The sequence below is a fragment of the Rissa tridactyla genome, chromosome 3 (genome assembly GCF_028500815.1).
Source record: "Rissa tridactyla isolate bRisTri1 chromosome 3, bRisTri1.patW.cur.20221130, whole genome shotgun sequence".
Taxonomy (NCBI): Eukaryota; Metazoa; Chordata; class Aves; order Charadriiformes; family Laridae; genus Rissa; species Rissa tridactyla.
In genome coordinates this window covers 104363640-104376709 of record NC_071468.1, presented here as the reverse complement: position 1 = coordinate 104376709, position 13070 = coordinate 104363640, and the positions used below count along the sequence as shown (strand labels likewise).

Below are 13070 nucleotides of genomic sequence, written 5' to 3'. Positions count from 1 at the left end.
AACAACAAAAAGAAGAGTAGCGTACCCAGACAGCAGTATTCTGAACTATCATTTTCATGTCTCACATTTTGTCTTACTGTTCTTCTTTTTCTTTTTTTTTTTTTTTTAATAGCTTAATCCTTAAGTATGGTGCTAGTATATTTTTTGTCAAAGCAAACATGTAATTTCAGTAATTTCAGTCTGGCTGCATTTTGTCTTTTCTTTTTTGCTGTCTTTATTAAAGAAAAAAAGAATGAAAAGGGAACAAATGCAAGTTTTCTGAGACATAATATTATGGTTTATTTTTGTGATACCCTAAAATAGTAACTATATTTCTGGTAAGAAAGGAGAAATTTTTCACATTACAATAAGTGGAGAACAGTAAAATCGTAGAAGAGCAAAGAATACATGATCCAGCTTTCTACCTACCTGAAAATGGGACTGATCTTGGAAATGGGAATATACATAATGTTCATAAAATTGGGTTTCATAATTTGCATTGCCAATTATATATAAGATGTCCTAGGGCTAAAGGAACAGATGCAGTATATTACTTGTGAGAGTTACTGCTATTGTTCTGGAAGTTCATTAGAGACTAATTCAATTCTAAATGTTATCTTCATTAATATGACAGCAGCCATCAGTGATATAAACATTGTAGCAAGATGATACTAATCAATAGGATAACGTAATTCTTCTAGCTATGGCTGACGGTAGAGCACCTACTTTCTTCCTCTTACTTGAAAATCAAGTGTAACTTTCACCTTTTGACTGCCCCTACGCCTCATATATTAAAAGTGCTGAATTCTGTTGCGTGCATGACAGCAGACATGACCTATATGTCTGGCTAGATACATTTCTTTACCTGTTAGTATTCGCCACATAAATTTTTAAGGAGAAACATTCATTCTGCAGAGGCCTACTTGCTACTTTCCATCCATAAAGTTAGAGATCCAGAATTCCTGAAACTGCAATCAAATTTTACTGAGAAAGTCACGCCAAAAATGTCCTACCTTCTGATAGAAAATGATAAGATATATGGTCCTCATTAGGAGAGAATCCAATTATCCACTTCAAAGACTCTGTCAAAACAAGAATTTTAATAGCTGTTACAGAATGACACAGGAAATATGCAAAGTCAGGCAAGCAGGAGATGACCACGTTTCTAATATCAAATACATCATGTGTGCTCCCTATCTAGTCATTTGTTTCATAGCAAAAGCGGGAAACCTTCATCAATGTCTAAAAGTTTCTCACTGCAAATTTCAAAGTGCCCTCCATTGCCTGATTGATTAAGCTATGCATACTAAGATTTGGAGCGCCTAACCTCCACTCCACCTCATTTATCTTGAAGTGGGTCCAGCACTTGTGCTCAAGAGCATTACTGTGGTGACAAGCGCGGCTCCTGCTCAGCACGGCCGTCAGCTGTTTGGAAGCGCGAACAATTCATTACTGCAAGAGCACAAGGAGAAATCTACGGCTTTGCGGACAACATAACCAAAACACCGGCAGGATTTTATTTCTCCTTCTCATTTGGATAATAAACCTTTGAACTCCGTTAACAGCAGCTTTATCCCACTCTGAAGATTTAGGCTCTGAATATTCTTCAGCTTCATTAAATCAGCAATGGGCTCTGCAGAAAGCAGCAACTGCAGAACTGGACTTTCAGCTCATTCATGTTTTGAGGCTTTTCTTCCTATGCCTAATGACAGGGTTTGTGGTTAAATAGTCACTTAGTGTGTATCCACAGCAGGCTTTCCATATGCTCCTAAGGCAGCATCTCGGTGCCCCACGGGAACGCTGCCAGAAAGCAGCCAGTCAGTGCATTCCCCCACTCGGAAACATCTAGCACTTACAGGGCTACCACACAGCAGTTTCTCTAACAGTCTTCAACAACAATAGGCGTAAATGTAGGATAAAAGATCAAAGGCGTTTATTTCTGCCAATTCAAGATGCAGCAAGGGGTTAGGAAGGGGAATAGGCTTACTCAAACTGGAATTGAAGCAGGGAACTCACCCATCGCCTATGGACTTTTCTAAAGGGTCATGGGGACTTCAAGGGACACATTTGATTATGCTCTGGGTTAAGGTCTCTTACCAAACACTCTCACTTATGGTAAATTCATAAAAATGTAAGCTTCAATTAAGGGTTTTTTTTAAAGAATCTGTCTGGCTATCTCCTACAGTGTACTGTTCCCGCTAACTGCTGGGGAAAAAGCACCACTGATTAATAACTACTCCCTTCTGCATTATTCACATTATGTCTTGTAACACCCTGTTTTTCCTTTGAAGTGTCCTCCTCCGTACTCTCGTCAGCACAGATCCTGCTCAGCTCATGAGGTCATCGCTCAATATGTCATGGTTGCAGGCAAAAACACAGCAGCTCGAGCACCGGCTAGGTACTTTGTGCTTGCTTTAGGGGCAAGCAAAGGAGGGCTGCAAAGCTGAATTCCAAATAAGATACAAATAAATGAGCAGCTTCTGAGAAGGAACGGGTTTAAGCCAATCTTTCCAAAACTTAGTTAGCTGCAATAGTGATCGTTTGAGCTAGCATTTATGCGTGGACTGCGGATCCATCAGCAATAGCAGCAGGAGGCAGCCCTCTTGTGTCCAAGACAACGCACCACACACTCCTGTGCGAGCAGCCGCGCTGGAGGCTGCGATCTTCCCAAACACGATGAGCACTGGGGCAGGCAAAGGTACAGAAGAGCAATTAGCCTTGATTCAGAAAGCAATGGCATTTCAATGAGTGGCATCATTTTGTGGCTGTTTAGAGGAAACTGGGGAGAGGGACTGAGGAGACCAGGTTGGAAAGAACAGATTGCAACGTAAGATATATTGCTGTGGGACCGTCCTGGCAAATTTCACACAGGGAGTCAGTTCCTGAAGCCTGAGATATTGACCTCTGTAGAGTAACTAATGCCAGTGATAGAAATTTTAAATGGTTCTGGAGTAAACTGGGATCTACCCAATTAAGCTGTTTTCAGTGAACACTAGTCTGGAGTTGTATCATGTTTCCCAGAAGTCTGTTATAATCTATATAGAATCATAGAATCAGCTCTGCTAAGTCCCTAAAGCTCCCCATGAAAAGGAGACTTTCTTCTAGTGAAGAGGACTTCTAAGTGGGTAGGCTTTTGAGGCCGGGTCTTGACCCAGATTCCCAAAGACGTTTAGATACAGGTGACACTGCACGTTGTCATGCCCAGTTCCGGGCACTCGGCTCACACAGTGGCATCCGCAAATCCAAGTTTGAGTAGCAATTCCTAGTGTAAGACCACTAAAAATGTGCAATTCGAGGCAGAAATTCAGTAGAAATCCTGACTTATCTCCCAGTTTTTAGGCAACTGTGCGGTTTTGCGTTCAATATCTGCAATGCCTTTGTCCACTCGATTTGTAAAATTACTTCAGCAATAACACCAGTGTTTCTAACATAGCAAACTAGTCACTACAGCTTTTGTCCAGGAAGGAGAAGATCCAGAATCCCTTTGGCCTGGTTTCAGCTCCATCTCTCCCAGTCCCATTGTGTTGACCATCTTAACTGCTTTCTCCTGCCCTGGCAGGGAAGAGATATTTCTCCATCGTCTTCACAGAGATGTTTACAAATTAAACCCTATTTCATTAAACTGAAAAGCCTATCTTCTTGAACTAGTGACAATGCTCATAGAACATAGGGTTAAGAGTCTGTATACTACCTTCTTAATGAAATTTTAATCCTGCGTTGACATCAGGTTGGTAGTCAAATGAAGGGTCGCCTTGCTAAATTGTTACCACCAATGTTTGCTTCATTAAGTCTTGCGCACATAGTGCCACGTAATTGCAGTACCTGGGGGCAGTGCCTTCCCAGTTCCTGAGCTTGATTCAACTCCCTGGGAGAACAAAATCCTACCATCCCCATCAAAATTTTATACCTTATGTATACATTTGAAAACACAAGACAATGTAAACATGAAATTGAGCATAAGCTCACAGCTTTTTCGTGGTGTTGTTCTGTCTTCTAATCAGCTATCGTGAATGTAATTTTTAACCAGAAAGACTTCAGGCTGGCTGGAATATGACCCACGTTCCCCTCCCCTTTAATAATCAGCAGGCAGAGGCTGTCACATCGTTACGTTTTAGAAATGCAGGTCCGCACAGCATCTGGTGCTAAGGAACTTCCCATGCCGCACGGATTCAGGAAGGTTCACGTATGACATCCAACTTGTTCCTGTTTGAGTTGTGTAGGAGGCACAACTTCCCAGTCACAGCTCCCAGCTGTAAAGCACGCATAGCAACGTAATCTGGTGCGATGCCTTTCCTGCCTCAAAGCACGTTGTTTAAAGCCTCCCGGGCTATTCATATTCTCTCCTTTGTGCATGACAGGACCCGAGTGCCATGCCGAGACCAACTTCCCAGGACCTCGCAGGTTTCTGGGACTTACTGCAGCTCTCAATTGAAGACGTCAGCATGAAGTTTGATGAACTGCACCAGTTGAAACTCAATGAATGGAAAATAATAGAATCACCTGAAAGGAAGGTAAGCAGACCATGGACAATACCATTTACTCCCCATTTGTAGTCCCGCAGTCTCCTTATGTTAAATCCAATAGTGAAAGACAATAGGTTTCTTACCCTAGAAAGTATGTAATCGGCATGTAATTTATACACGGGAACCTTCATCAGATGTGAGGGTTTTTTTCATTTTAACAGTGTGGAACTGAACTGTATAACAAATCAAATGGATTTTGCTAAGTCAGTCCACTCCATAACACTTTTGTTCAAATTATTTGGATTCACATTAGAAAGGCTAAAACGGAAATATGCTCTGGTTAATTCAGACCGAGGAGAATAGTTGTGAAAATTCAATCAAGGTAAACTTGGCACTCTGCTCCATTTGGGCAGCTCAAAACTGAGCGCCACAGTGTTTAATCCCGCCTGCCCGGCACAACTGATACTAGAGCAGGAGAGAGATAAAAGCATGTGGCAAAACATAGCGTAGGTCAAGCTAAAGCTTGGCCCACAAAAGTTTGGGGGACAAAGAGTACTTCTCTACCTGCACCTCTGTGCTGCAACTCCGCCGCCTGGGAGACAACCCCGCCACGATGCTTACAAACCAAAGGTGGCAAATTGCCCAGAAAAGCGATGTAATTCTCAAACTGCCCTTCCCCTTTCTAGAGCTCCTTCCCTCACCTTGATTATCCCACTCTCCTTGCTGATTATTGCGTCAGTCAGATGAAGACAGCATTTGGTTTGAGTCAGTACTGTTGGCCTCAGGTGAATACTTGTTTGGTTTGGGAGGAATTAGGAGGCATTTTGACAACTCTTTCATTTCTTCATGCTCCTCTTGGATTTTAATTTTCAGCCAACTGGTTGGTGGATGGTGAGTTTGCAACTCTTGCTTACTAGTGACAACTGGAAGTAAGAAATTATTATCGTGACAGCAACAGTGATGTTCCTAAGAGGGAAATAACTAAAAGTGAAAAAAGTTAAGATGGGACAACAGGAATGGAGCCGTTATGTTCCTGGCTGAGAACAGGAAACAGAAAATAAAGAAGCTGGCTCTCATGGGCAATAGCATCTTAGGCTGCTGCACTGTCCCTCTTGAGTTGAGAAAGTAGAAGTATGTTCTTAAAAAACCTTAGTTATTTAGTCTTGGCTAATGCATTGTGTTAGTAGACTCAGAATTAGTTTTAAAAAACAGACCAAAAAATGAAGAGTCTGAAAACCATAGGTTCATCGTTCAATTTTTGTATTATTTGACTCCTGCTGTGCATCAAATTAACTGTGTTCTCCATAAGGAACAGCCCATACTCTGGACTACTGCTATTACTTTAAGAAGTGGTATAGCAGAAAGATCAATCATAATAACCCTGTGAAGTTGTGGATTCTCCATCTTTGGGGCTATTCAGTCCAGTATTAAATGTGATGTTGAAAAACCTGCTTTAATTTCAAAGTTGCATCCAATTTCAAGTGGGCTTTGAATGGGGGTTGTATGAGATCACCTCCAGAGGTCCTTTCCAACCTACACCTATAATTCTGTGAATCTGCGTTATCTTTTTAAGGCCTTTATATGATATTTCTCAGTCTCTAAATGGAGTAAAATATCAATTTCATACTTCAAAACAATTCTTGATTTAAAACCTGCAGAGCAATTTACAGCTACTTTGGTACCAAAATCTACTGACTCTCACTTTATAATTTGATAATTCTTCAATATAATTTTCTTTTAAAATGGTCCAGACTGGCAAGCAGAACAATTAGCCCGGTGTTCTCTCTCTGGTTGGTGCTTGCATGTTTCCATTTAGCAATTCATAGAGGAGACTAAACTAATAGATGTGTGTACACAGCTGCTATCTCATATCCAGCTGAGGCGAAACTCAGTATGATTAATTTAATTAAAAATCCTGTCCTGCTAATATTAGACAGTCTTTTCACTTGATCAGACCACACAGATGCGCTGAATTCTTATTGGAGAGCCAGTGTGTGTTTCTGTTTATAATGAATGTAGTAATGTGTCAGCTAAAATTAAACAAATTCATACATAAGTGAGGGATGCAGGTTGCATGTGCAGGGTACCTGCAAGGACGGTAGAAGGAAGCATAGTCTTTTTTAAGGCACAGGAGTGCAGAATTTGTAGTGGTTGCTGAAACGAGAGGGTTTTGCCAGTGCCCCTAGTGTGGAGAGCTGTTCCATTAGTCAGCTGAGCGGAGAGCACAAATTGAGCATGCTTGATGTATGTAACCAGTATTTTGCATTTCACGTCTTCGATTTGCATGCTCTGCCGACGGTACCTTCCGCGCGCAGCTCACCCTCAGTCTTAATACCCTGTTGCAGGAAGAAAGAAAGGTTCCTCCTCCTGTACCAAAGAAGCCCCCAAAAGGAAAATTCCCTATCACGAGAGAAAAATCTCTGGACCTACCCGACAGACAGCGACAAGAAGCCAGAAGACGGCTAATGGCTGCAAAGAGAGCAGCCTCTTTCCGGCAGAATTCAGCCACAGAGCGCGCAGACAGCATCGAGATATATATCCCAGAGGCTCAAACCCGGCTTTAAAGACAGAATGCTGCAGAGTTCCTTTTTTAAACAAAATGCTTGTACAGTTTGTCACTTACCTGGTAATTTTTGTCTCATTCTCTCCACTAAATATGCCCTTGCTGTTGTGTTCTTTGTGCCATAAGCACAGTGGAATGCTTTTGATTTCCTCAGAATTTGCTGAGCTCACCGCAAGAACGACTTCTTTTTGTATTTATTGTCTGACTTACAATCAGCTACAATGGATAGGGCTTGTCAAGACCTGACTTATCCAATATATTCTCAGAGGACAACAAGAAACACCTCTTGAGATGGAACCCAGCTTACTTTTTTGCTATTTATATTTTTATAAAATGTGTGATAATTAGGGATAAGAATAACAAACTATAAATGGGTGCATCTCACCATTCACTAGAGGCATTAGCTAATCCAAGTAGAAGGTGCTACAAATGTAAAGAGCAGGAAAGAAAGAACCCATTTATCTCTCTGACCTCCAGTCTCTTTTCCTAGAACCCAGCTAACATATTTACCCATGTGCTCTGCCACTCTTCTCATCTTTGTTACTGCAAAATAACATTAGGCCTTTCATGTCATGTCAAGTTTCTGGAGATGAACAGGGATATCCAGCCACTAAAACTCCAAAGTTCATCAGAAACCAAGAAGCGTACAAGTCTGGTGGTGGTGGGAATGCCCACTGAGACACGTTTGCTGTTAGCAGTATAACGACACTCTGACACCTAAGCAAAATTATAATGCAAGAGGACTTGAGTGATGGGTGAAAAGAAAACGGAAGCCTTAAAAAGTTAGATCTTCTGTAGCAAGATGTGTAAAGAAAAAGTTATACTCGCTCCTTTGGAACACTCATTGCTTTTTTAACAGTTCTTTTACGTGTTAACGTTTATTTTATAAACCTTCTCTCTTTCATTTCAAGAGCTGCGCTACATGTAATATTTCAAACTCTCAAAATGTTCTATCAATTGAGTTTCCAGGGTATCCTTGAGAAAAAAAAAAATAATCTTGCTTGTTTAAAATGCCAGTTGTGATGTTGTAAACAGTTTAAGAAATATGAATGTGAGTGGTAAGTATATCTAAGTTTAAATGGTTATGTTAAGGTAAAGGTGAACTGTGGTTTACAGTTGTATTTTTTTTTAGAACTATTTTTCTATGCAGTATTATTTATGGCAAGAATAAGCTTCTTGCTTGCTTCAGACTTAAAACCACGACTCAAGAGATAAGTGATTTCCAGCCATGGAATACAAGGAAAATAATATATTTTCAAGCCTCACATTGTCAGAAGAGAGAAGTGGTAACTACCACAGTCAAGAGGCTTTAATTTAAAACAAATTAAGACAGAATTATTCCACTTCACCTACCTTCCAGAGCCAACCGAGCAACCCAGCACTTAGAAGTCTTCAGGTGAAGACGCAATAAGATGAGTAACCTGCAGCCCCCGATTCCCAGGTTTGAATCCTACTGAACACTACTTTAGGTCAAAACAGTCTGAACCCAGTGAGACAGACAGCCCCAACTTTACCGCGTCCCCTCTTTACCTTCTTTAACAAATGCAATGTATTTAGCCATAGGCAGAACAGCTATTTAATTATACTCGAGCACTTTGGTTCTTCACCTGATGAGCACTTTAAGTCCGAATCCCACGCACCCTGCAGCCTGACGGATGACTGAAAACACGAAGTATTGTAGGTTATGCAGATCTGACGTTGCTTCAAATCTGTTTTCTTTTGGTTTGGTTTGGTTGTTGTTTTTTTTCCTTCTTTTTCCTGCGGTGTGTAGTATTAAGCATGAGTTCTGTCTTTGGAGCACAGCTGATAAAGCATGTGTACCTTCAAGATATGAATCTTTAGAAGTGAAGTTTTGAGACATTTCTGTGAGGAGAAAACCCTGTAAATTGAGCCTGATATCTGGTATATACCTTACCAAATAGCCTTAAACTATATTTGGAAGCAAAAACCAAGAAGAATGTATATCCTTCAAAAACGAAAAAAAAAAAAAAAGAATAAATCCCTGAGATATTCTTCTATAGATGAAAACATTATATTTCCCATCCCTCATGTTTTCAAGGCATTTTCTATTAAGGAAAGAGCTGAATCCAGGGTAGTGTACAATATTGATGCTACTTCCTATATTTGTTGTACTATTTTGAATATAAATGTACTTGCAGGCATTGGCCTCTTCGGTCTTGAAAACTGATATCTTATTTAAAGTGGAGCTGCTAATTAGAAATATCCATGCCAAACTAAAGACAGTGTCTTTCCTAGATTTAAGAAATTTAAAATAAACACACGCACCCCTGTACGTATATATAGAGATGGCAGCTGGTTCATTTTATTGAGTTTTACTGTACGCTTCAAGGAGAAATCACACTTGACTTATTCGCTTGAAAACCCCCACCTGCAGCAACACATCATGCGATTAAGACAAGTTGTATTTGATCCTGCCACTAATCAGACTTTATAAAGATAAATTGTGAAAACAACAGATTACAGATAAGCTTAGATCCCAGCTGACCTAATAATGCTGACTTGGAGCAGTCTGTATAAGTCCTTAATTTTAGAATCATACTTTGGTAGTTTTTTGGCGTGTTAACATTTTATTGGATGTTCTCAGGCAAATAAAGGCCTGTGTGAATGACGCCAACCCTGTATTTTACATTTCCCATGCCATTATTAGAAAATGTTCAATATCAGCTTTGGATATCTATGATTTCCATTTATTCAACGTTTGTTCAAAAAAAAAAATCAAAAGTAAACTAGATGCCTACTGAAAAATCTGATAATATGTTATCTGTGCATGTTACATTTCAAAGTGCAATATATTAAATTCTTGTACAGGTAACATTCTATCATTTAAAGGCAAATAAGCTATTTCTATTTACATATTGTACATCTGGTTAGTTTAGAAAAACATCGTTATGCTTATCATACTTGTGTTGCAAATAAATCGAAGTCAAATTGCTTTAGTCCTTGACATGATAAACACAGCATGTGGTATCTTAATATACATGTAAACAGATCAATTGTAATCTGACCTTCCATCATAAAAATGAAATTCAGTTACAAAACCAACGTAGGAGGAACGTAAAATAGCATAAAGATCGGAAGTAGAATGCTTTCTACTTAGAGACATCATGGGGTAGACCCACACAGAACAGCTGGATATAGCAAAATAGTCTAGTGTTTAACTGAATACTAATTGGACTAATATTTATTTTATCAGATGAAAATTATAGAAAGTCTCTGTTCATTCTTCGTTGCCTGTAAAACACAAGTATAATAACCAGAATTCTGAAAATATAAATAAAGAAAAAGACCTGACTGGTAAAATTGTTGATATTCGCCATACTTATTTTTGCTTTGTATATTTTTTCAGATTTTAAATTCTCTGTAAAGTGGTGAAGTACATTATGAAGTGTTTTATTATTTTGTGTTGACCTGATTAGAATGGCCTTTGGCAGCGTGCAAAGACTAATAATGTTGTACGGTTTAATACCAAAAAAATGACATTTTAATTCATGCTTAAACCTTGTCACGATGTTAGATTTGAGATCGATCAGGAAGGAATTAAAGCGTGCATAGGAAAGTGTGTGGATTTCATATATATATATATATGTAATACATTTTATATAATGGAAATTTTTTGTTTTAAAATAAGCCCATGTCCTGCTGTATCAGTAAACTAGTACTCTAGTTTCATCCTTCTTCAGCACTGCATCTAGCATAAAGTGAGGGAATGTTTGGTCATTGGATCATTTTGCAGGGAAAAGAAGTAACTGCTACGTGATGATGTGCCGTATGTGACCTCGTGTCTCCTCAGGCCCTGCTGGAGCGGTGCCCTTGAGAGGCTCCCGGCCCCATGGCCCCCTCGGGCTGTGCCAGCACTCCACGCCGGGTCCTCCCCACGCAGGTCCACCCCGGCCCCCCACATCAGCCCTTCTCAGCCTTGAGCCTGCCCTGCGCAGTGGGTCGGTGGCTGTGATGGCCTCCTTGGCGCCGGTGGCAGGGGACACACTGGAGATTGACCCATCAAGTGCTGGTTTGCACATGTTAATTTGAGATCTGAAGTTGGTCTGGCAGCTCCAGGTGTTGAGCTGTGCCTGCTGAAAAGCTGCGAAATCCTGCGTAGCAGGAACCTCAGTGTTAGACAGAGAGTGTACGTGAAATGTGAAGCAGCGTTACTCGCGCTGCTGTTCCCAGGCCATCTTACGATGCAGTGATACCACTGGCAAATGGCATTCGAGGTGAGGAATATCAGCAAAACCCTTACTGTCTAGAGAGGTTCTTCCTGGTGTGTGACAGGTTGACACTTAGGTTTATATAGTGCCTTTCATCCAGAAGGATCTCCAAGCACTTTATTAGCCGACACACAAACTCCAGGCTGGGCTGCAGCTGGGGCAGGTCACCCTGCCCATAGCCTGGTCAGCCAGCATGGTGGGATGCTGGGGGCCCTCCCGCCTGTCCCCACGCTGCTGGGGAGTTTCCTTCCACGCCACCCTCCTGGTGCCTGGGAGGACCCTTGTGGTCTGAGCCTGTGCCGAAGGAGAAGCGAAGACTCTCTGAACCAAGAGGAAGAGCTGAGCAAAGCAGAGGTGAGGGCGATGCTCCTAACGTCCCTCCAGGGTGTAGGCAGGAAAAGAAAAGCCTCAAATTAACTTTCCAGAACAATCTCTGCTTGAACAGAAGTTCACGATGCTGACAGTGAGGGTCCCTGCGGTGGAGGGGAGGAGAGCCCTGGCTGGTGCCAGGTGCGGGAGCTGATGGCACCTGCGGCTGAGCCCTCTTGGTCAGGGATCTCGGCAAGTCTCTCCTTTGCAAATGCATTCCCCCACCGCCTTCTTCACGGGAGAGATCTGTCTGGGACACGTGCTGCACGAGGTGCCTTCCCCTGTGGCATGACTGCCCAGGGCCCTGTTCTCTCCCCGGGTCTGCCCTCCAGCCAAGCCAAGGCGAGGGATAACGTGGGGCACGGCCCTTAGGCAGAAGGATTATGCTTTGGCTCCAGCAGCCGCTCTTTACTGAGACTCAGCTCTAACCCTAAGGGTTGTTTCTATGGCAGAGCAATGGGGACATCTCTCTCTGCATTGGCAGGATCGGCAGGCTAGAGGCAGCCAGTTCATACTGCAGATAACAGAAAGAGGCTATATACATACATATCTATCTATATCAGATTTTTTCGTTGTCGTGGTTCCTGACAGTTGGACCCAGGAACCACAGGAGTCAACACTCCGGTTCCTGCAGACCGTGGCACTTTCTTGCATCTCAGCCTCAGCACTGACGGCCCTGGCAGGTTCACTGCCCGGTGCAGCCCCACGGCCCATCTGCAGCTACTCACCGTGATCACCTCCAGGGCCCATCTTTTGGGAACAGCTGTTTTATGGCATGCTCATGTGCATACGCAGACTCCTGGCAGGAATTAAGCCCTCTGTATAGACAGAAATTGCTTAATTTATCTTTGAAATGCAGCTACCTCTATGGTGTAATGCTGCAGCTGTTTAACTACATAATAGGCTGTTCAGGACAGCAAGCATAAAACCAAAATTGAAATGGAAACTTGCCCAAAAGAGAATTTGGCCAGCATATTTAGGCTGATTCAGCTCCTATTAACAAAATAAAATTCTAATCACCGCAAGAGGCCATGGCACTCGTTATATCTAAAAACCGTATTCCAGATCCCTTCTCATTACATGCATATCGCATTTCATAAATGATGATCACAGAAGAAGACTGCACGTTCACGGTCCCACCTCTCCACACATGCGTGTTTCTCCTGTTACCCTTCATTGCTGAAACAGAAATGGGCTTTTGAAGTCAGATCGCAGGTAATATAAATTAGTATGTCTACACGGCTTGCTCTTTAACTGAGCACACACAGAAGAGTTTTCATCAGCTGGCAGTTTAATTCTCTGTTTTATTAAGGCCAAATTGTTATTTTTCTAAATTGGTTTTGTTGGACAGGATTTTTTACTTCTCTAGTACAAAGCCGTGAATATTTTCACCTAAGCTTAAACAAGGGGGAGGTGTATTTGAAGATAGGGTCATCATGTACTAACACAGCCCACTAGTGAGGATTT

At 41.6% G+C, this 13070-nt stretch overlaps 1 protein-coding gene across 1 annotated transcript in view; it reads left to right on the top strand.

Annotated features, from left to right (window-relative positions):
• The window catches only part of DLGAP2 (DLG associated protein 2), a 467238-nt gene extending 460232 nt beyond the window's left edge, over positions 1-7006 (top strand). The window contains exons 13-14 of the mRNA XM_054195364.1: positions 4338-4490; positions 6788-7006. Of these exons, the coding sequence (XP_054051339.1) occupies positions 4338-4490; positions 6788-7006 (372 nt within the window). The remainder of the gene's footprint in view (positions 1-4337; positions 4491-6787) is intronic.
• Positions 7007-13070: the final 6064 nt, after the last annotated feature.